The 24,507-nt window shown below is 44.7% G+C and overlaps 1 protein-coding gene across 3 annotated transcripts in view; it reads left to right on the forward strand.

Moving 5' to 3' along the window:
* The window catches only part of MARK1 (microtubule affinity regulating kinase 1), a 116,454-nt gene extending 92,164 nt beyond the window's left edge, over positions 1 to 24,290 (forward strand). For 2 of the 3 annotated variants that reach the window (XM_042975820.1, XM_042975822.1), the window contains 8 exons: positions 929 to 1,041; positions 3,554 to 3,707; positions 4,007 to 4,200; positions 10,902 to 11,002; positions 12,295 to 12,459; positions 13,619 to 13,870; positions 20,089 to 20,133; positions 23,649 to 24,290. In XM_042975820.1, coding sequence (XP_042831754.1) covers positions 929 to 1,041; positions 3,554 to 3,707; positions 4,007 to 4,200; positions 10,902 to 11,002; positions 12,295 to 12,459; positions 13,619 to 13,870; positions 20,089 to 20,133; positions 23,649 to 24,003 — 1,379 coding nt within the window. In that variant the 3' untranslated portion in view covers positions 24,004 to 24,290. The remainder of the gene's footprint in view (positions 1 to 928; positions 1,042 to 3,553; positions 3,708 to 4,006; positions 4,201 to 10,901; positions 11,003 to 12,294; positions 12,460 to 13,618; positions 13,871 to 20,088; positions 20,134 to 23,648) is intronic. The other variant, XM_042975821.1, reaches the window with a different exon arrangement.
* The last annotated feature ends 217 nt before the right edge of the window (positions 24,291 to 24,507 follow it).

The raw sequence follows: 24,507 nt of genomic DNA on the forward strand, positions 1-24,507 counted from the left end.
TGGAAAACACTTGCATTGTCATCTTTTCTTTCCCTGAATTTTCACCAAACGTTACAATTTCAAGTTTGTCCTCGTGTATTTTAAAATCCATTTCAGTTGACCACAGTGATACAGAAGTTAAAATAATGTAGATAAACCTCGTTCTTTTCTTTCAGCAAATCCCTAACAGGAGGAATGGTTTAAGTATCAGCACTGATCAGACTGATAAGTATCCGCAAAACATAGCGTGTGTTTTAACCAAAAATGTGGAGGCGCTTGAGCTGAGGGGATGAACACTTTGGCTCTCCCTTTCTATTTTCCGGCGTCTCGGCGGGGTGCATCCTCCCACACCCAGCCGCGCTCTGCTTCCAACCTGTTCTCTGCAACTCTGTCTCCGTTACCAAAGCCAGCAGAAACTCACAGCTGACTCATCTCAACCGTGCTCCTCTCTGTCTTGAGAGCAGAGGGGCAAGGGAGGCGTGTTCTAGGGTGTTAGGAATCGGCTCAGAACAACTGCGGGATTCAGGCCTCCCAAAGAAGAATCGGCCTGCCTTCAGATCAGAAAGTAGGAGTTGTTAGGAGATGAGAGAAACCACTCCATGGGTGGTGGACGGTGTGTTAACAGAGAAAAAGAAAGAAGGGGTTTTGTGTGTGTCACAGATGGATAGTGTGTCTCTGGCTGAACAGAGGAGCTCAGGAATGTGTTAGGTGGTGAGAAGCGGGCTAGGCACGTGAATGTGGATCCCATGGTATAGTTTCTGTATGAAAAATTGTGACTGTATAGCATCTGAATATGCAGTATCTGTGTGTTAATGATACAGAAGTTTTTGTAGTTAACGTTACTCTTTAAAATTCCAGAATTTTTCATATCTTGTGTTGGCAAACTTACATTTGTTGGTTTGTTTACTAAAATAAACCCATTTTCAGAAAATTTGCATTTTTTTTCTAGACATCATGGTCACCATGGGTTTTGCGCGAGATGAGATAAATGACGCCTTAATAAATCAGAAATATGATGAAGTTATGGCTACGTATATTCTACTAGGTAGAAAACCACCTGAAGTAAGTTCTTTACCTTTTCAGATTAATGTCAACTGTTTCTTGAGACAAGTGACAGCTAAGATATAATGTTAGCACATCTGTTCTGTATGGTATGGAAAATAATATAAAGGCCCTAACATTCTTACTTTTCGAGTTCAAACTCAAGATGCTAAGTTATGAGCTGATTTCATTTCCAAGTACCAGGGGGGATTCTGCTATGCAAGAGCAGACCAAGTATCTTTTTTAGCTCCGAGGGGCACACACAGTCTAGTCTTTGAGAATGAGAGCCCCCCAGGGTTGTGCTCCAGAAACAGCAGCCCTGCACAAAGGAACATGGTTATTCTGGGTGTGCAGGAAGACGAGACGGAAGGAAGGGATGGCATTTAAAACAAAACATGTATCTGAAGTGATTTGAGTAGGTGGGAACCCAGGAAAATGTTGTTTGGTGGTATTTTGCCTTCTAGAACATCCAGTGGCTCTGATCCTTGCAATGGGGAATTCTCAGGGCCAGGAGAGATCTGTATAATAAGGAGATAGATTCAGGTCAGGAATAACTGTGTACAGATGGTGGTTGAACCATAAAACCAAACAGTCCTTTGGCACAGCAAAAATAAAGGTATGAATTGAGAGTCAAGAACAGAGCCGAGAACATTGACAGCTTGTTAATGATTAGATACCTGTGGGAGGCACTTTGTGGAATAGGCTGAAATTCTCTTTAATTAGACGGTAGCTGTTGGCGAAGCAGTACGTTCAGCTGACGTTTACGGACTCTGCCGTGTTCTCGCAAGGAGCCCTCGTTCTAGAGGGGCTCGCAGTTAGCGGTGCGCTTACAGCGTGCCGCTGCTCTGGTCGGGGGCAGGTGCGGGGCGCTCCGGGACAGACAGGACGACAGACACCCACAGCAGGCTGACACGTCAGAGGTAGAATTAGCAGTACTTGGCAGCCTGTTGGAAATGAGGCCGAGGGACCCTCAGATTTGTAGCACAGGTGACTGGTTTTGTGAGACGTATTTGCCAGGATACGAAAGGAGTGGATTTCAGGGGGAAGATGGAGGTTTGTTCAATTTGAGGTGGGTGAATTTGAGATTCCTCTTGGGTGGAGCTCTTCAGTAGACACTTGGGTGTAAAGGTCTGGGTTGGAGGGAGTGTTAGAAGCAGCAGTAATAGATTTGCGAGCTGTCGTCAGAGGAGCACGGCACTAACGTGCCAGCCGCTGTTCTGAGGACTTCGCACGTGGTAACTCATCTGTCCCTCTCTGGCCCTGCCAGCTGGGCACTGCCATTCCAGTGGGGGGGAGGAGCTCAGTGGAGACACGAACAGCTGGAGAAGCGGTATCAAAGAAGGCAAATCAAGAGAAGTTTAAGAAGTGGGAAATAGTAAAATGGTTGTTTCTAAAGTCTTTGACTTATTTCTACTTATGTGTTGAGATTTCACTCCTGAGATCTTTAATTTTCCTCTTAAGCAAGCACTGGCATCGTAAGTATAGAGCCCAGCCCGTGCATGAATTAAAATGAAGTTTGAATTGTATCCAATACAAACAAATGAGGCTACTCTAAGTAGTAAGAGCCTGAACTCTGGAGCCAGGTTCACTGGGTTTGAATCCCCACCCCTCCTGCACCCCAGCACAGCCGCTATCAACTTGGGCACTTTCCTTAATTTCTCTTTGCTTCCGATCCCTGCTCCGTGAAATGAGGATAACAGTACCTACTTCTGAGGGTCATTGAGAGGGTTAAATGAACGAATAACTTGCACAGTTCCTAAAACAGTTTCTGGCACATTACTGTGTGTTCCGTGTCATCTGTTACCACTTTCATCAGTATAACTCTGCTATTTGTCGTTAGTAACTTTACATATCAATTTAGATTTTCCCTTGGGATGCCAGTGACTCAGTCAGAAGTTTGCGGGCAACAAACCTCTTGTGGTTACAAGGAGAGGGCTAGTGTATCGACGCCCTATTTACTGTGCTTATCTAAATAGATGTAGTCTCTTAATCAGAGTCAATAAGCCAAATTTTGTTCTGTAAGTGTGGTGGGAAAAAAAAAAAGCGGATGTTTGAAGTTAAAATTTTAGATTTCATCCTAAGTTTGAATTCCAACTATGCCTGAGTTTGAATCCCAAAGATTGCCCTTGGGCCTCCTAACCTCAGTTTTTCCATCTGTAAAGTTCAGGTTAGTAAACAATTGAATTTATTGTAATGATTACACAAAGTAACATAGAAAAAGCCTGCCTAGCAAGGCACCTACTATATGATAACCATTCAGTAAGTGGTAACTGTTCTTTGGTGTTTTGACTAAACTAAGGATCCCAAACCACTTGTACAAGATAACAGAAGGGCGCACAGACAGTGGAGACCCACTGTACCCAGTTCTCTCCCTTCCTGGTTGCCAACTCACAGTTCTGTGTCCAAACTGATTTTTCTTTTCGGTTCTGATTACTCTTCGTATGGCTTGGGATAGATTAGAAAATCAGGAGTGCATATTGTTTGCATAAACATTTTTCTTTTAAAATCCTTGCGGTCTGTCTTCTCCTTATAGTTTGAAGGCGGCGAGTCGTTATCTAGCGGAAGCTTGTGTCAGAGGTCACGGCCCAGCAGTGACCTGAACAACAGCAGCCTCCAGTCCCCTGCCCACCTGAAGGTCCAGCGAAGCATCTCAGCAAACCAGAAGCAGCGGCGTTTCAGTGATCATGGTGGGGAGAAGTCAAACCAGTGAAAAGACACCAGTCCTGCCCAAACTTGTGTTTATCGAGAACTCCGCACTCATGTGTTTATGTGCTTGTATCATCTGTTATCACAGATTTCTATTACTGCATGATTAATAGAATCCCCCTTTTAGGGACTGACCTAACTTTTATAATCAAACAGTTTAATGTTAGTTCCAAGTGTAAAATATATAAGGAAGGATATTTTTAACTTAGAGGTTTTGTTCACCAGGAGAAACTGTGTCCGAGGATTTTCGGCTAACTGTGCTTTCTTAATGTGTTTACAGCTGGGCCCTCCATTCCCCCTGCCGTGTCATACACCAAGAGGCCTCAGGCTAACAGCGTGGAGAGTGAACAGAAAGACGAGTGGGACAAGGACTTAGCTCGGAAACTTGGCAGCACTACGGTTGGGTCAAAAAGTGAGGTGACTGCAAGCCCTCTTGTGGGGCCAGAAAGGAAAAAGTCTTCAACTATCCCGAGTGTGAGTGAACATTCTGGCACGTTGCAATTTGTTGTCAGATTGCTTTTGAAAAAAATAATCTTGGAAACCATCCTTTTAAAAAACATGTTTCAGGGCGCCTGGGTGACTCAGTCAGTTAGGCGTCTGACTCTTGATTTCGGCTCAAGTCATGATCTCATGGTCATGGGATTGAGCCCCACATCGGGCTCTGTGTGAACAATGTGGAGCCTGCTTGGGATTCTCTCTCTCTCTCCCTCTCTGTCTGCCCCTCCTCCCTCCCTCCCTCCCTCTCTCTCTCTCTCTCTCTCTCTCTGTCTCAAATAAAAATAAATTGAAAGATTCAGAAAGACAGAAGCCAGAAGGAAAACCTACTCCGGGACTCACTAAAGTGGAACACACACACCAAAACCAAGTCAAAACTTCAGGAAAGTTTCCAGGATAAGGTAGAAGATGACCTTAACAGGAACAAAATTCAAACTGACATCAGATTTCTCAACAGTAGCATGAATGCAGGAAGACAAGTAGAGTGATATGTTTTAAGAACTAAAAGAGACTCACACTGAACCCAGAGTTTTGTATGTAGCCAAATTGTCGTTTCAGTGTGAAAGGCCGATAAGCACGTTCTTAGGCAGCAGATATCTCAGCGGCCTCGTTACATAGTGACCTGTTGGGAAACACTGTGGTGTGAGGAGAACCGTACTCTGACAGGAAGAGAAATGAATCTGCGGTGTCGCTGGAAAATATATGCAGTTGAACGTGATGCAATAACTGGTTCAGGTGTGTATGTGGTGACAGACACACACAGACACACACACAAAATGAAAATCCAGAACCGACATTGTGGACAACACCCAGGAAGTAAGAATGGGGTGGAGATTAAAAGAAAAGGAGCCCACGCCTTTCAGCAAAAGATAAGATCGGAATAAGTTTTAAAAAAAGTCGTGGGAGGGGGCGCATCTGGGTGGCTCAGTCGGTTGGGCGCCCGGCTTTCGATTTCAGCTCCGGTCGTGATCCCAGGATCGAGCCCCGTGTCCGGCTCCACACTGAGCATGGGGCCTAAGATTCTCTCTCTCCTTCCACCCCTCTCCCCAGCTTGTGCACGTTCTCTCTCTTGCTCTCTCTCTCGAAAAAAAAAGAAAAAAGAGGAACAGTAGCATTGAGCAAACATGAGTTCAGGAACTTAGGGACAAACAACGTAAAAACAGAAATAGAACTTACAGCTTTTAAACCAACAGAGGAAAAAAAATTGGTTTAGCCTAGGGAAAGTAGGAAAAGAGAAGAAAAGGGAAGAAAGTACTTTAAATAGAAACATGAAGTAGAATACCAGAAAACCCAGCACAACCCTAATTGCAAAGGGGTTAAAACTCCCTAGCACCAACTGTCTCATGTCGTTCGTTGAAACCATATCTTTTTAAAACATGTGATTTGATTGTCCCTGCCTAAACTCTGAAATAGGTGTGCATAACCATTTTCAGAACAGATAAATATAACCACTTTACCTGCCCACTGATCTGTTTGGAAATGCTTTTTAACTCCAATAGAGTTTAAGACGTCATTAAGAAAAGTAGTTTTCCCAGGCAGGCCGTCATTTTCCCTTACCTACACATCCGCTACGGGACACTTTCTGGAACATCATCACCCCACAGCACAGGAACAAAGAATCTGGTCCCTTATTTTCTGCCACCGCCCTACAGCGATCTGTCATTCCACTGGGGTGGATCTTACTTTCCCGTCGATATACTCAGCTGCCTCTTTCCTCCCGTTTCCATGTGGTGCTCTTGTCTGAAGTTCCCCCCTCACGTTATGAAAATGCCATTCGTACAGGTCATTTCCAGCCCCACCTCCTGGATCGAGTGTCCTGGGACTGAGCACTCCGGATCTCGTCAGTCTTTCTGATTGTCGTATCGTGTCGTCCAGCTCTCAGCTGGATGCTGTCTTGTATTGTTGGCTGTCGCTTCCCCATGTAAACCTTCTCTCCCCTTGTTTGTAATCTCCTCCTGTGTGTCGACATGCCGATTCCTCAGAATCGTTGGTGCTGAGGCATGTGTGGCTTTTCAAAGCATGTTTAGTAAAGAGGGCGTAACAACTCTGACGCTGGCTTAAATTCAAGGTACTTATGCCACACTTCTTTATCATCTTGAAGGAAAAAAACAGCACAAGCCAAGATTCTCATAGAGAAATTTTGTTCTGAGCCCCTTGGTTCTAAATTTATCTTCATTTACTGTATTAATTTTGGCAATGCAAGAAACCAAAATAATACATTTTGTTTGATTTTAACAGTTCAGAAATGTCTCAAGAAACACTAACAGTTTACCCTACCTTCCATTCGCCACTTCCAATGTGACTAATGTTCTCATTTGGGAGAAATTCCTTTATAGGTTTTCCTTTTTAAAGAACACATAAATGAATATACGTGTACGTAGGGGATTTATTTTTTTATAAAAATGAGATCGTACTATATCCGTTACATCTTAATTTTCTCACTTAAAATATCATCGGGTCCTTGTACATCCGAACACCTGGGGCCACTGCGGTCCCTTGAGGGCCTGCACGTCTCTCCTCGGTACCGACAGACGCGCGTGTCACAGTTTATTCCCCTGTCCGTGCGGTGTTTAGAGTTTTCAGCTTTTCAGAGGATTTGTCCTTGGATACATAACGTTATTACTGTATTTCTCTTAAATACCTTCTCAGAAGTTTGGTTTCCGGGTGACCGGGTTTTTTTAACCTCAGGTGGCTCACCCCACTCTCCAGTGTCCCTGACTGCACAAGCCGCCCCCCTCACTCCCACCCCCTCATCCAGGGCCCCGGTGCTAATGCTGGGCGCTAATGCACGCTCCTGGCTATGTGCGTACCCTTGGAACATGCACAGTTAAATTTTTAATAGGCACTACCAGCGTAATTTCGATGGCTGGAGTAATTAGTAATTCTATCTCCACAAGCTCATCAGCAACTGGGTATTATCGACCTTTAAAATCGTTGCCTGAGGGCCAAAAAACAAAAAAGTACATCCTTTTTGTCATTAATTTGCATTTTCCAGACTACGGTGACATTGATGGCATGGCCCGCAAAGCATAAAATGTTTGTCATCTGACTCCTCACGCAAAGTTTCCCGATCCCAAAATACAAAAGCCAGATACACAGCTCTGATCCCTTTCCTTTGAGGTAATGTCCAGGAGGAAGGAACTGAGCATTTACAATCCAGGTGCTGTCACATTATGAAATATTGGTTGAAAAAATAAACATTTTTACCCTTGATTCTATTAATTTGTCTGTAAAATGGAGCATAATAGGGGCGGGCACCTGGGTGGCTCAGTCAGTTGAATGTCCGACTTCAGCTCAGGTCAGGATCTCCCGATTCATGGGTTCAAGCCCCGCACCGGGCTCTGTGCTGACAGCTGAGAGCCTGGCCCCTGTTTCGGATTCTGTGTCTCCCTCTCTGTCTGCCCCTCCCCTGCTCACACACACGCACGTACACGCTCTTTCTCTCTCTGTCTCTGTCTCTCAAAAATAAAAAATGTTTAAAAAAAATTTTTAAACAAAAAATGAAATATAACAGAAAATACTTAATGCACTCAAATGGCATGACATGGCTTTTCACTTTCTTTTTTCTTAAGTTTTTATTTAAATTCCAGTTAGTTAACGTACAGTGCAATATTAACTTCAGGTGAACAATACAGTGATTCCGTATTGCCATACAACACCTGGTGCTGATCACAAGTGCCCTTAATCCCCACCCCCTGTTTTCCCTCTCCCCCTCCCACCTCCCTTCCGATGGCTTTTTGCTTTCTGATGGAAAAATAAATCATGAGATGAAGAGATAATTTAGTAAGTCATGTAGTTTAGCAGTACTTTTTAAGTTTTTTTTTTTTTTTTTTCCTTGAGAGAGAGACACAGAGACTCCCAAGCAGGCTCCACACTGTCAGTGCAGTCTGATGCAGGGCTCGATCTCACGAACTGTGAGACCGTGACCTGAGCCAAAACCAAGAGTTGGACGCTTAACCGACTGAGCCACCCACGCACCCCAACAGCACTTTTAACGTTTATGAATTAGAAACCTTTTTAAACCAGTAGTAAAATTTCTTACTTGTCAGTCTGCATTACTTAACATTGGTCTACTGTATGACTTAAGGGTGATACTGACAGGCTATAGAGAGCAGTGGGGGCAGGTCTGAGGTAAAGAGTTAAATAGATGTAATGGTTGGTGAAATTTGTTGGTTATCTGTATCATCGCTTTTATTTTTCATCACCCACAACATCACAGACTCTAAACGATGGGAGTGTTTCTCTTTGTGAAAGACCTTAGGACTCTTTCTGCAGTAATAGGCAGGAAAAACAAGCAATATTCTTCCCTTCCAGAAACTCCCATCCAAAAATTTTACACGTAGCAGTTAATGGTAAGCTCTTGGCTAGTCTAGAAACGTGGAAGCCAGATGTTGAGTTTTGAAGATGCAAATATGTTACGCTGTTTTGTTTTTTTTTTTTAACGTTTTATTTATTTTTGAGCCAGGGAGAGACAGAGCATGAATGGGGGAGGGGCAGAGAGAGAGGGAGACACAGAATCTGAAACCGGCTCCAGGCTCTGAGCAGTCAGCACAGAGCCCGACGCGGGGCTTGAACTCACGGACAGTGAGATCGTGACCTGAGCCGAAGTCAGACGCTTAACCGACTGAGCCACCCAGGCGCCCGAGTTATGCTGTTTTTTAATCAAAAGACAATAAAACTTGAAAATGTGTTTTTCAATGATATTCGTCACATATGCTAAGTAATACAAAATAGAAAATTTTGTGTCTTGTAAAAAATACTATTAATCACCATCTTTAAAAGAACAAGGGAAAGGAGAAACTACTTTCAGGGAGACTCAGAAAGGTTAAGATAATGATTATAAAATAAAACATTATACATAAAAATTATAGCGTGATTATATAACATGCAGTCTAGTATAAAATAAGCCCAGGGGGTTGTCTACAGGGGTTGGTTTCTGAGGAAATGCAGAAAAATTTGTATATCCCCTTTAGGGAAGTTGCCAACCTGAGAGTTCAGGGGTCTGCAAGGGTAGTTTCTCTCTAGGTCCCAAATCCTAAACAAAAAGAGCCTTACTTGTTCATCAGCCATCAGAGCTTTGTTATGTGAACTGGGAAAGTCAGTTCTAAAAGTTAGTTTTACAGATGAACCTGTATTACATGGAGTCAGTGAACCTGTGTTTCTATAACTTGTGCATGATCCTCGGCTGTTTGCCTGGCGGCGGGGCGGGGGGGGGGGGCTGCTACCCCCAGTGTCACTGGCATCCAGGGGCAAAGAGAAGGGAGGTGGCATGGGAAGATCCCGAATCCAGAAGGCACAGTTTTGAAGGAGAAACTGTTCACCCATCACACTTGGAGAAGCAAAATAGTGTTACTGAAAATGGCCAGAGACAATTGGCCAGGAATTTGTGCACAATTAGGTTGCTCCTGTGACAATACAGCCCAAATGATGAAATCATCAAAAGGAAAGGTTTTTTTTTAAGAACTGTAACGCAAGCTAGTTTCATAATGCATCTCTCCATGGTGAAACCTGACTTCTCTGCCCTCACTTAATGTGGACAGTGTCTTACCTAAAAACATATTCTTCATAATCTTAGTCTGTTTTGCTGCCGTACTTGTATAGCTTTTAATTTTTGTTTTTTATGTAAATGGTGACAAAATTCCTTCCACCCAGGAACCTGCACTTTTGAAGAGTTTGAAATCTGCACTTTAACAGTTTTGTTTACATGAGGCTTTTTTGTTCCTCCAAACTTAGTTGAAGCATATATCTATTAACTTTCTTGCCCTTATGATTAAACATATTTTAAGTTGGCTATGTATTTTAGAGAATAGTAAAAGTTCGATTAGCCAGAAATAGGGTATTTTTTTCTGTTGGAATAAGGATTCAACAGAAGATTATGTATCCCTTTTGGAAGTCATTCCTGTACAGTTTAGTACTAACTAGTAACTAGTTGGGATTTGGGCAGGCACGACAGCAGGGGTTATAGATCAGTGCTTGTGTGCATGACAAGGAGATTCTGTCCCTTTTTGCCTATTCCCTCTCATTTCTCCAGAACTTCTCAGACTCGGCTTGCCTCCTGGCTAAGACCTGCAATGAGGGAATGTCCTGAGGCCCTGCACACGCACACTGTTGGTGGCCGCAGCAGGGCATGTCTCTGACCCTGGAGATTTAGTCCCCTCAACATTACCATTGACTGGGGTGGGGTGGGGGGGGGTCCCCTGAGCAGGTGAAGAATGGCAGCCTGCAGGTTTCCAGGGGGCCGCCATTGTCACCACCACAGGTTTCCAGTTTGTGGTGATGTTTCTCGTGGAGTCGTCTCTTGCCCCTGGTTCCATAGCGCTGCCTGTACCCCTGCCCCCACCCTTCTCCGGACCACCAGCTTAAAGGGAAGAATAAAAATCCAACTTCCTTGTTGCTTCCAAACACCTGCTCACTGCTGCTATAGAGGACGAGCTAAAATCATACGAGCTTGTTAGGCTTTGCCTTTCACTCCTACAATCTGAGAGAGAGGGGGTGGGGGGTGTGGGGGGAGGGAGGGAGGAGTGGGTGAGATCGAGCTTATTAAGGTAAGGTTCTGATAAATGAAAATGCTGCCATGGATTTTTTTTCTTCAAAGTCCTTTGCACCTTAAATTCATTTCTTTGACTTTCCACAGCTACAGCCACAATTTTAAGATGGCTTTTTTTTTTTCCTTCTTAAAGAGCAATGTCTATCCTGGAGGTAGCATGGCAAGAAGGAACACGTATGTGTGTGAAAGGAGTGCAGATCGATACGTGGCATTGCAGAACGGAAAAGACAGCAGGTACCTGTCACAGCGCCACACGGTGCTGTCTTTGTCATCCTCGTGCAGGACTGCTCTTGCCCAAAGAGGAGCCGAACGGGTCAAGAGGAAAAGGGAGTCCTAGAGAGGATGGTTGCAAGCAGGCACTCGAACGAAGGCGTCTCCCCTCCTGTACCAGGATGGAAGGATGGGAACCTACTCTGGGGAAAGAGGAGATAAATGCTCTTACCCCGAGCTTTGCTAGATAAAATCTGGTAGTAAGTGTTCCCCTGTAACAAAGCACATCCTACTAGTCTTCCTAATCTGATCTTAATTTCAGTCTTGTTCTCTTATCTACGTGCTGCTTCCTTTTTATCTTTGACTTCACTTTTTTTTAACCTTTGTTTCTTACCCTTCCCCCTCCCATCAGGCCATTGTTGTATCCAAATAATGAAGGTCTGCTTTTTCTTCCTCTAAAGAAATGTGGCCATCTTAACTGATGATTGAGAACCATAGAATTCTCAACATGTTTTATTTTCAAGAATGATAAATCATATTATTTTTATTATTTAAAAAATGTAGCTTCTTTTCATCGTGAGTTGTAAGGACTATTCGCCAATATAGTACCAAAGTGCAGGGAGCCTGTTCAAATAAAATTCTGTTCTTAGCCCCATTCCTTGTCATTTCAGTGGACTGGACAGGGCATGCTTACCACTGGTTTCCTCTCCATTAACGGACATGTAAAGTGTTATTATAAGGCGTGCAAAGTAAATGTATTATCCTCAGATAGAAGATCCTTCAGGCTAGAAAAGGAGTTGAGGATTGATTTCTGACGTATTACTTTTCCTATACCAAGTCCTAATCTGTAGCTCCTTTGACCTACGACAGTTAACCTATTGATTAATAACATGAGCTGAAAGCATTTTGATGATGTTTCTGGAGACTGTATTTTTGCTGTGATTACGAATTCTTATTGGATGAGGGACAATAAACCACAGCAGCATGTTACATCAAACTCTTGAGTGTTGGGAAGTGGAAAAGGTCTCCGATCATAAGAGGAACTTCATGCCTTCTCGGATTCGCATTTGTAGACCAAGCGTGTGTGAGCTCTTTTCAGTGGAAGGTGGTGGTAAATTCATTCTGTACCTTTTTGGCAAGAATACGGTTTTGTTATTCACGAATGACGCCACTAATATAAATTCTTTTAAGTGTCTCAGTCATGAAAGGTACAGTCGATTTAGACTGTTGAAGGTCTGTTTCTTAAATGTTAGTAAACTGCAGTTTCTCTTCTTTTTTACATTTCCATGGTCCTCTCCACTGTTTTCTGTCGAAAGCCTTACGGAGATGTCCGCAAGTAGCATATCTTCTGCAGGCTCGGCTGTGGCTTCTGCTGTCCCCTCGGCTCGACCACGCCACCAGAAGTCTATGTCCACTTCCGGCCACCCTGTCAAAGTTACACTGCCAACCATCAAAGACGGCTCTGAAGCTTACCGGCCCGGGTAACGTGCTGGGTGCACCTCATTTCAAAACATAGCACCAGGGGCGCCTGGGTGGCTCAGTCGGTTAAGCATCCGACTCTGGATTTTGGTCATCATAATCTCATGGTTCGTGAGTTCGAGCCCTGCGTCAGGCTCTGCACTGACAGCGTGGAGCCTGCTTGGGATTCTCTCTCCCTCTCTCTGTGTCTCTGTGTGTGTGTGTGTGTGTGTGTGTGTGTGTGTGTGTGTGTCTCAAAAATAAATAAGTAAATATTAAAACAAAAATATATGGTAGGCACCATCGCATTAAGAACTTTCTGAGAAGATTCGGTATCTGTAGCAAAGGGAAAAGTTGAATCGTAACATAAACATACCACATTCCTACCTGTTTTCAAAAATGTTGCTTATGACTTAAATCATTTTCTAGAGGAATTTTCTGTAAGGATCTTGTTTTAAATCCATCCCTGAAGGATTGCTGCCTGATTTGTCATTCAGGTAAATTGAATTTTTTATGATCTAACAACAAAAATACTTGAGACTGAGAATGAAGACTTCTGGCTAACCCTGGCTGCTGCCCAGTACCTTTTTGAAGTAAAACCAGACTTTCTGTTTCTCTGTCAGGGAAACAGATGATCTCAAAGAGCCCTTTTAGGTACAAAATGATATGCCTGTTTTTCTAGTATTTATCTATGCTAGGATTTCTCCAATTCAGGAACGTCTTTAGTTCAATTCGTTATTCGTATTGGTGATGTCCTGTAGCGTCGTGCTGTCCCTGAGGCCTAGCTTGTAAATAGGAAATGACTCCATTCAGATGCTTTCTGATAAATAATAAAATCCATGTTCCACGTTGCTGAATGGTTGAAATTAAGAGAATAGTGAAAAAATATACATGCAGCAGCCCCAGTCTGCCATTCCTGATACTGAAGGGTATTTGTATCCTTGTTTCAATAACTTCTCAATCCTTAATAACTGTATTTTTATAAAAGGCGTTTAGTTGCAGACTGAAATGTTATCCCTCTCCGTGCAGTGATACCCTAAATGCAGCTAACGCGTGGATGTCTAACATGAGCAGAGAAAATGGGGCCTAACGAAAGTAGCCATGGCAAGGTTCGGGTAGTTTTTAGCATGAGAGCTCTCTCTGCCATTATTCTGAATAACAGATCTTCATTTGTCCCCACAGGGCGACCCAGCGAGCGCCTGCTGCTTCCCCATCTGCTCACAGTATTAGTGCCAGCACCCCAGACCGAACCCGCTTCCCCCGGGGGAGCTCCAGCCGCAGTACTTTCCACGGCGAACAGCTCCGGGAGCGACGCAGCGCGGCACACAACGGGCCACCCGCTTCCCCTTCCCACGAGACGGGCGCCTTCGCGCACGCCAGGAGGGGAACGTCAACGGGTATAATAAGCAAAATAACATCCAAATTCGTGCGCAGGTCAGTACCGAGGTGCTGTGGTGTTTTGCTTCCTCTAGGAATTAGAAAGGAGACTTGTTTTTGTTTTGTTTTGTTTTCTTTAATCTTTGCGGTGATTTTCCAGAGTGGTTTCATGGTATTTCACCAGAGCCCCTCTTTTACAGAAGTTTGAAGAAGAAAATCAAAGCAGATGTAAAGTATTTTTTTCTCCTAAGAGGCAGAGAAAAAAATGCGCAAGATAAGAATTTTTAAATTGTATAAAACAGATTGGAAAGAGCAAAAATTTGACATTAAAAAAAAAAATGTGTGTGTTTTAACAAAAAGATTATCCCCAACTCAAAACCCTGGATTTAAAAAGAGGAAATCAGAGTTTCCATTTATCCTTCAAATAATATGTCTTGGGAATACTTCTAAATCACTCAGTAATAATATCTAGTTCACTTTTTTTTCCTTCCCTGTGAAAAGCCTGTGTACTGGAGTCACATAGATGACTTAAATAATTTTACATCCCAAAGCCTAACGTGAAAATACAGCAGACACACAATGAATACAAGCATAGCAAACTTCTGATCAGATAGCGGAATCGTGCTCTCTTCTAAAGCGTAAGCATGATCGCACAGCACATATTGATTGTGGAGGTTGCTGAACACAGCGCGGTGGCTGTCCATTTGATCTATTATTAGGTCCTCCTAAAAGCCCGCTAGAATCCTGTATGTACAAAGCCCTGTGCTAGGAGCAAGACGCAAAGGTGAACAAGACCGCGTCTGTGCACAGTCCTGAAAGGGGCAGGCCTGTAAGCAGCTGGCCGTGATGGGAAGCAATACAGCAGCGGCCTGGGGTGGCCCGGGGACGGCACAGGCAGTGACGAGGGGGAAGGGTAAAGCTCTGTACCATATAGACATTTGAGCAGGGAGAATTGTTACGCTTGCTTTAAAACGGGAGGAGTTATTATGCTTGCTGTGAAAGATACTAATTAAATACTTAATTGTCCAGGTTATTAGTGTTTTAGGATTTCAAAGAGTGTGAGTAGAAAAGAGAAGAACAGCTTTAGTCTCCTGTCTTCTCATGGACCAGTTTGCCCAAGATCACGGCTGAATTTAAAACTTAATTTTTTTTTTATGTTTATTCATTTTTGAGAGAGAGAGAGACACAGAGCATGAGCAGGGGAGGGGCAGAGAGAGAGGGAGACACAGAATCCGAAGCAGGCTCCAGGCTCTGAGCTGTCACTACAGAGCCTGATGCAGGGCTTGAACTCATGAACCGCGAGATCATGACCTGAGTCGAAGTCGGACGATCAATTGACTGAGCCACCCAGGCATCCCTGAATTTAAAACTTTAAATACTCAAACACAACATCAATTTCTAACCGTATCAACAATGATGTACCATTTGGGCACAGACCATGCAGCCTGACACCTTGAGAGAGAAAGACCCACAAGCTCAGACTCTGCATGACAGACTATAATGCTGGCTGTCCACCTGCAGGGTCCTAGTTAGATTAGCAGTGGTTTCTGCTGTTGGAATGTGGCTCACTATTTAAAGCCCTTTTTAAAAGCCAGTACTTTCTCCTGATTAAGCCAGGATTCATTTCAAAGTGAAGGAAAATGGTTTTGAGTTGCAAAGCCTGATCACTAATTGTACATGAAGCCTTGTGTAAAATATTTCCCTTTACTTTGCAATGAAAATTTTGATTCTAGAGAGAACATAGTAAAAGGGCCCTTGACAGGAGGTCAGGACAGAATGCAAGAAAGTGGCCTGGAGACGGTCTGTTGGGTGGTTGGATGAAGGGTTGCCACAGAGCCATCAGTTTAAGAGATGTGAGGCCCTGCCCGTGCTGGGCACCGTACCGGGTGCTGTTGGTACGGCCGTGAGCGAGACCGACGCGGCCCGCACTCCAGGAGCAGCTCGCACAGTTCTGCCGCCTTGCACGCAGTTGAAATGTTTTCCCGCTCGCTTTTAGGTTTCCTCCTCCCTCTCAAACTAGCTATTCCTTCTCGGGCTGTTTGCTGGTTCTTTTCAGGTCCCCTTGCCTTTCCCCCTGACCTCTGTCAGATCGCCCCAGCGTTCAGGCTTCGGACACGTTCTCTTCTCTGGCTGGCCTCACTGTTGCGGTGATCGCATTCAGGCCCGTGACCCTGCATTCCGTCCCACGTTAACAACTCCCACACTTCTGCCTTTAGCCCAGCTCTCTCCTCTGAACTACAGACTCACATATCCAGTGTCTACCCAGCCTCTGCACGCTGATGTGTGATGGTCTCCCAGACTGAGCGTGTCCAAAATCCAGCTCTCTCTCCTCTTCCCAGAAGCATCCTCCCTCATTCTTCACCACATTGGGTACCGACAGCACCGTCCCTCTGGTTCTCGGACCACAAGCCTTGAGTTATTTCTGAGAGCACACGCCGGGCCTGCTGGCCTGTGGCCGTGGCTCTCTGCCGTCCCAGCATCTCCTGGACGTAGCTTCTCGGTCGCCGAACCCACCGCTCGTCTTCCCCCCTGCGAACAGGTCTCTTCGCTCCCGCCCTTGGCCCCCTCTTCTGTGTTCAGCATTGTCTGTCCCCTTGCTTTTACCCTGCTCAGAATACAATTTGAAGCCCGCAGTGGCCTCCGAGGCCCTACATGGTCTGGCCGTGCATTTCTGCTCTGACCCCTCTTCTGCCCCTTCCCCTCGCTGGTCCCACACCGGCCACACGGGGCACCTGAATGTCCTCACGCACACCAGGCCCGGGCGGGATCTCGTACCCGCTGTTCCTTCTGCCCCGAGTCCTCGTCCCCCACGCCGCGGCCGGCTTCTTCCACATCACCTTTGGGTCTTTGCTGCAGTGTCCCTTCCTCGGTGAGACCTTCCTCAGTCCCCTCTTTACAATCACAGCCTCCTCCTCCCGACGTGCCCTCTCCCAGCTCTGTATTCCTCCACAGCGCTCCACACTACCTGCCCGAACACCCCGCTCGGCGTGGCGTTCACCGTCTCTCTCTTCCAGCTCTGAGATGAGCCCCTTGAGAACCTGGATGTGCTTGTTTGCTTTGTTTTCTGCTAAATCTTCTGCTGAGTATCGAGTGCCTACTATGACACAGAAGATGACATTCGATAAACATTTCCTTATTTGGTCAAATAGTGTGGAAGACAAATTTTTAAAGTGAGCAAATAAAGTTGTCATGAATCCTGGTAAGTGCCGGGCAGGAAGCGGGTCCCAAAATAGAGAATAAGGCTGGGGGCTAAGGGCGTTCAGAGGTAGCCTCCGAGGGGAGCCAGCATGAACATTTCTGAAGTTCCACAATGTTCTTCTCAGCTTCTGAACACGTCACATAGCAGAGGGACCTGGGAGGCTGCCGGGGCGGGGGAGAGGGCAGGAAGGAGGTTGTTTGCTGACGTTTGTCAGCAGTTTGGTAGCAGATTTTAACATCTTTTGATTTTTGACATGTTTTAATTAATCCTGGGTCTGGTTAGAGAAGAGGAAAAATTCGTACTTCTCCCGTGAGGTGACCTGTCACCACGTGGACAGCTTTGGCTTTGCGGACGTGTTTGCGTTCGCTGCCGCGCGTACAGGATTCCCTCACGTCCCACTGTGTAGCTTGAGAGCGGGCTGTGCAGACACCGCCCACGATCTGATGCAGGAGACCGGCAAAGCATCGGTCTCGGGACCAGGAGTGAACCTGCCGGCTTCTGCAGCCGCGGGCAGGCTGGAAGGGCACTGGGTCTTCTGTACGTGCAGCATGTTGCACTTTGGGGAGGGTTGGAGCCTCGGAGGTAAACTGGAGAGTTTCTTGATGTTCCGGAGCTGTTCCAGCCTTGCTATTTGTTACTCTCACCTCAGCTCCCACATTGTCAGTCCTTCCCACTCACGTCTTCCTGAGTCCATCCTGGGTTCAATTCCCGCCCTTCTCTCTGTTCCCTTTGCCCTCCTCACTCCGCTGTGCCTAAGGCCGGAAGAAATGGAACCCGCACGCGGGCAGCCCACGTGGCCAGCAGCACAACTGGGAACGCTCAGGGGCAGGGCTGATCCGGGCCCAACCTGGCCCCACGACGCCTCACGTACTTCGGGACCAACTACATCGTGTGCCACCAACTGCTTAAAAAGATGGAAAGACAGGATGTTGCAGGGGAAATAGGAAAGGGATCTGGGTTGCTAAACTTTAAGAAGGGAAGGATAGAGACTAGTTCAGAGTTAATCATTCATGTATTTGAAAACCGTGATGGCAAAGAAGAAGCCAGTTAGTAAGTTCTTCCCGGCCGGTGAGGAGGCTGTAGGCTGAAATGACCACGTGAGAGAGTGGCTTTCTGGTCTTAGGAAAGAACTTGCCAGTTAGGAAGGTGATTTTCCACTAGAGTCCTCCTCAGTCAAGGGAGGATGTAGACGCACTATTTCAAAAGCCTTTTAAATAGCATTTAGAACCATTTGTTTTGCACAGGTTCTATAGAGCTGCTGTGTAAACTGGAGATTAGATCAAACCTTAAGAGTTTTTAACCATAGCTCTCTCTTAATAGGGAATAACCAAATTCGTTCAGTTGAGTATGTCTTGCTATGTGTAAGATATTTGGCTTCTTTTTTTAAGTCTTAAATGTTGGAGAGCCCTGCCACGCCGCATATGGTGTTAGAGCCAGCTGGCTTTCTGTACCCCCAGCCGCCTCCCTCCGTGGCGACTGGACGATTTGAAACCTTCACCAGGTAGCAGACATGCTTGAAGTCAGGGTTTCTGTTGGCATCCAGGAGGCAGGAGCAGGGTGCGGGAACGACGTGACCTGTCGTTGAGAGTTTCAACAATTGCAGCAGGGGAAGTAGTGTCAGAGGAGGGTGTCGTCCCTAATGCTTACAGTTCAGCAGCAGTGGAATAGGTGTTTGCTAACAATGACTTACAAGGCAAAATACAAAGAGAACAGAAGCCCCATGAGACGTGTATTCCTTTGTATGAAAGCGGTGGCATCACTGTCTTTCCCAGCTGCTGGGCTGCCCTCCAGTCTATACCAGCACACCAACATGTGACTGAAAATGTACATGTCATTGTTTTATTTATGTGCGTGTGCTGTAATAAAGATAAGTTTTACATAGATGTCCTTGAAGCATTACACTTCCTGTTGAAAACGCCAGTCATTAAACATAGAAATTTAAGAAACCACAATCCGAATGCAAAAATACGTCTTCTTTGTCCTTTTTGATTCAGAGAGCGAGATGGTTTTTACACAGTATGTTTGTCAAGAAAGGCGATGCATAAGGCATTCGTATTTTTAACCTCCAGTTCGAGTTTTAGAGCTTAGTGTATGGATATGATTTGGTAATTTAGGGAATGAGGAAAGTGGCCCTGATTTTATTCCTATTGCATTCACTTTACATAAATAGTATAAATGTTTCCAGAATGGTTAAAACATTAAGAAAACATGAACTTAAGGGTTTGAGTTGGTTACTTTTTTCCCCAGCGATGTGGTATTTCGCTATCCCAAGTCAGCTCCGCACATTTAAACTGGTGTGTAGCTCGATGCTCCTGTGTCGATTCTTAATTGCATTTGACAATGACAGAGTAGTTAAAATTTTGGTAGACTTAAAAACCATTCATGATGTTCAACAAAAGGACAAGTAGTGGAGTTTTCCTGGTTTTATTTCACAGGTGGATGTCCAGGTAAGATCAATGTTTCTGTTTAAGACTGATTTCATGTTTTAGACTCACCTGCTTGGATAGGCTGTTGGTTTGCTGTAACATTTCATCATGTGCATGAATCATGAGTGTCACATCTGAAGTTAAGTTAATTGCTTATGCAAAAATCAGTACTTGTTTTTAGAAACACTTCTGTATGTTGAACTTTAACTACAAGGCTAATTTCTGTATTTTCTAAATTGAGCGACTACTAGAATTACGTTTAATAACCAATACGAAGTTGGATCTTGCTGTTGAAAATTATTAAATGGTTTTAACTGTAGATTGAACGGAACGCAACCAAACGATAAATTCTGACTTTAAAATTGTGACTGGGAATTGGAAGATCCCGCTTAAAGAAAACGAAAACAAAAGCAGTCCTAGACTGTCAAGCTGGCATCTCCTCTCTGACAATACCCAGTAGACGCTCAATAAGATGACCGTTAAGCTGGTGCCGTGAAAGCGTGCAAAGCGGTGTCCGACTGCCTAGTAACCGAGAAGTGTTGCGCTGGAAGTTTGCTTAACGAGTTAACTTTAAAATCATGTTAGATGCAGGTTTTCTTGATCTATTTTTCACTCTTATCATTAAATCTCCACCTTCACTTTGTTTTGAGGGATCCAAGTGAAGGCGAAGCCAGTGGCAGAACAGACACCTCAAGGTGAGGAGCCACTATTATACTTCGCTGCTAGGCCCCCGTGTGTGAAGCCGCGCCCTCGAAATACCCACGGCACCTCATAAAGCTGAATAGAGCCAATAGCCAGATAGTATGTGTGTTTTCAATTGTTCTATCGGGACGGGTCTTCCTGACGTCGCCTGGCGTTTAATGAGGTTTAAGTTAATTCGAGTGTGTGTTCTCTAAACATTACTTTGACGGGTAGGCCTTGTAGAGAAGTAGCCTTCCTGTCCTACAAAATACACCCTAGCAGGAGAGAATTCTTAGAGGGATGTGGATCGATTTTTTTTCTCACCAAAAGGATGTAACTAAAATTAGATAATACAGAACACTGGGCTAACCAGATGTGTAGGAAGGTTTAGCGTGAGAAGGACATGTTAGGTTGAGCATTCAGTGGTAGGCCACATTGTAGGACTGTCACCCAGCCTCCCTGGTGGCTTTTGACGTCCAGCGCTGGCTGTGTGATCCTGCTGACACCGGGTTTCAAACGTGAGCCCCATCCGAATTCCGGGGGGTGGGGGGACTTGGGCGGGAGGTACCGATGCTGCTGGTTTGGGGAGCACCTTAGTGACGTGTTTGTACCTGTGTCCATGTTTTCAAACGGGAAGTTGAAGAAAAGAAGGCATGAAGTCATTTTGAGTGTATCCCAGCATTAAAGGATCCCATACGCATCGCAGAACCTCGACAGGCAGTTCCTCAGTATGACAGATGCCCCAGCTTCATTCAGGAGCTATTTTGGGCCCAGCTGAGCACAAGCCCCAATTTAACTTCTACTTCTTAAAATTAATAGAAATATAAAACACAACGAGCTTTGGAAAAACTTTATCAGGCATTCCTACGCAATCTTTTTTTGCCACCTGTGCTCTATTTGCTTAGTCACAATAGTGGGAATGTTTCTTTATTGAGTTAGGTGCCCGAGTCACCCCGGTAGGCAGCCAGAGGGAGGCGGGACAGATATCCTGGACTTTTCTTCTGCCTGTGAAAGAGACATGAAGGACATTTGTTTTCAGCTCGTCCCTCACTCAGTCATCACTTTTGAGCCTCTTGTGTCTCTTCCTGCCTTTCCGCTAAATTCCCCTGCCCGGAGACACCTGATAGTGTAGGGAGAGTCACAGGCGGCCGCTGATGGTCTGCATGCATTTTATCCTCGCGATGTGACTACATGTCCCTTTGGTTGTTGGGTTTGGGCGGAGGAGTGGTTTTTTGCTTTTCAACAAACTTCTTGAATCCCTACTATCTACAGGGTCCTAGCTGGCCATTTAATTCTCATAGCGGCCATTTTACATGGAAGGAACAACATGAGGTCCTGTCACTGCAGAGCTGTGGCCGGGCGCGACCGTGAACAGCGCAGGCTCCGGGCCAGACCCCGTGGGTCTGAGCTGTGTCTTCCCCCTTACTTAGCCATGTGACTTTAGGAGGTCACTCTAACTCTCCTGCCCCCACTTCCTCATCCCAGCTGCCTTCTAGGGTTGTTAGGCTAAACGTGTTAGGCGCTTGGCACAGTTCCTGGCACCTAGTAAGTGCCCAATAAATGTTAGCAATTCTAATTAGAATTAGCATTTTCTGGATCTTTCTACAGTTAATGTCACTAGTGGCGATGCCTGTGAGATACACGTAGAGAAACATCTTGTGTGTACCTGTCGTCCCAAGGTCACCAGGTTTCCCTGGTGGAACGGAAGGAAAACTTGGTTGCTGGTCTGTGCGTTTCAGCTCATTAGCTCTGTGACCTTAGAAAAGTAATGTACATTTCCTAGCCATCAGTTCTGTTTTTAAAATGAGTGTTCAATCACGTGTTCTCTTGGGTCCCTTCCAGCCCTAGCATGCTGATTCCATAACCGGACTCGTGCATACGGTCCTCACGAGATCCGCATGCCCAGGGAGGCTTACGATGCAGTGGCTTAGACTCAGCACAAAGAACATGGTAGAGAAGACGCTGAAATAAATACTGTCCGTATTTACCTAACAGTCTTTAGAAATTCATTTTCTCTACTTACTCCTCTCCTTATTTTCTCAAGCTTGTATAGTTTGCAGAGCGGTGGGCTCAGGTACCAGGAATGAGGAGGAAAGCACGTATGCAAATGTACACATAAGAATTCACATACACAGATGTGCACATGAATATATATTAGAGGATAATGTTGATATAAAGTATGTATAAATGCAAAATATGTATGTAGTAGGTTATAAATCCCTCTCAAAGTATATCCTTTCTTCTTGAAATCACATATAAGCGAGACAGGTTAGCAAGTAAGAATTGCAACATCTATCTTTAGAAAATGGCTCCACAAATTTAACTATAGGTCTTCTGAATCATAAATAATCTAGTCTAGCTTTCGACGATTATTTGAAATTGGTTCTCTGGTCCTGTATTATTTATGGGAGGCCTACAGTAAGGACAATTCACTAAGGTTGATTGATTTAACAAATATGTGTCAATCAGCCACCGTGGGCCTGGCGCAGTCCCAGAGGCCCGAGCAGTATCAGTGAACAAAACAGGCAGGACTCCTTGCTGTCCTGGAATTTCAGTCTAGTGGTAGAGTCAGACAGTAAGTCATGAAGGTAATAAATGAATTAAGTAGTATATTAGAATGTGGTAAGTGCTACAGAAGTGGAAATAGAACAAAGTTGGGGGTTGGCCATGCCATGGTAGGAGCTGAGGTGGTCAAGGTAGACTGCCTGGAGAAAGTGAGCAGAGATTTGAAAGCAGTAAGGAAGCCATGCAGCCACTGAGGGAAAAGCATTCCTGGCAGAGGGAGCAGCCTGTGCACAAGCCTTAAGGCAAGAACATACCCCGTATGTTCAGGGACTAGTGTGGAGGCCAGTGTGTCTTGATAAGAGTGAGCAGGGAAGAAGATAATACAAGATGGCGGCGGGGGGGGGGGCGGGGAGGTGGAGCGTGGGTCACGTGGAGCCTTGTAGACTACTTTTTAAGAATGTCTTTAGCAAAATGTTGAAACCCTCAGAGGGCCTGACGTCTACACTTCTACGTGTCGTGTGGGACCTGACGTCTTTACCGCATTGCAATACAACATTCTCTATCAGTGTCGTTAGGTATAAATAACCCCTCTGTGGCCCTTACTAGCATGTTTGTCCCCAGTCTTTTTCCTACCCAAAAAAAGGTAGAAAAAAAGGATATTTACATTTTTAAAAATGTATTTATAAGCAGAATGCTAGTGGTTTCTACCTGTGTAAATGTGCAGAAAATGGAGAATCTGCTTTTGCAACTTAGAGAAATATGGAAGGAACTGACAGAGTATCAAGTTCTTCACTTTCAGCTGTAAAGTTGTTTCCCACAAACAAAGTCAAAGCAGATGGCGTCCCGGGGTCTGGTTTTACGACGTCAGGATGATACAAACGTTCGTATCTACCTGAAGGTAGTCTGTAACTTGGGTGGTTTCGTTAGGCACTGAATCATGACCACTTAGACTTTATGTGTGCTTTGATTTCTTTGCTGAATGGAATTTCTGTTTCCACTCTCTCCCTTTGCCCTCTTCTTCTAGAAGCACGTCAGGGGAACCGAAAGAAAGAGACAAGGAAGAGGGTAAAGATTCTAAGCCACGTTCTCTGCGGTTCACGTGGAGTATGAAGACCACTAGTTCCATGGACCCCAATGACATGATGAGAGAGATCCGGAAAGTGTTAGATGCAAATAACTGTGATTATGAACAAAAAGAGAGGTTTTTGCTTTTCTGTGTCCACGGAGATGCGAGGCAGGACAGCCTCGTGCAGTGGGAGATGGAAGTCTGCAAGTTGCCACGGCTGTCCCTCAACGGGGTCCGCTTCAAGCGGATATCTGGGACATCGATTGCCTTCAAGAACATTGCATCTAAAATAGCAAACGAGCTTAAGCTGTAAAGAAACTCAAATTTACAGGATCAGGGAAGATAACGTTCACATATGAGGTACAGTTTTTGAATGTATTGGTAATGCCCAGCGTGATTGGCCTGTGAATCTCCCCATGTAGAATTTGCCCTTAACGCAATAAGGTTATACATAGTCATGAACTGTACAATTAAAGTCAGTATGAAGTATAATATCTGTAGCTAAAAAAGTAGGTTCACATGTACAGGTAAGTATATTGTGTATTTCTGTTCATTTTCTGTTCATAGAGTTGTATAATAAAACAGATGATTGCTGAAAAACTTGTATAGTTGTCTAGATTTCTGCACATAAATGTATGTTCGACGCTTTCAGTTGGAAGTGTTCTTCCCTGTTATTTACATTCTGGTGGGTTTTTTAAATTCTTACCTCCATCATGCAATTTTGAAAATTGTGTCCAGAATTAAAAGTGCACAGAAATAGTCTTTAAAATTGTAGCATGGACTTTTAAAAATTATTTTTAAATCATATTTAAATGTA

This window comes from Panthera tigris, chromosome F3 (assembly GCF_018350195.1).
Source record: "Panthera tigris isolate Pti1 chromosome F3, P.tigris_Pti1_mat1.1, whole genome shotgun sequence".
NCBI lineage: Eukaryota > Metazoa > Chordata > Mammalia > Carnivora > Felidae > Panthera > Panthera tigris.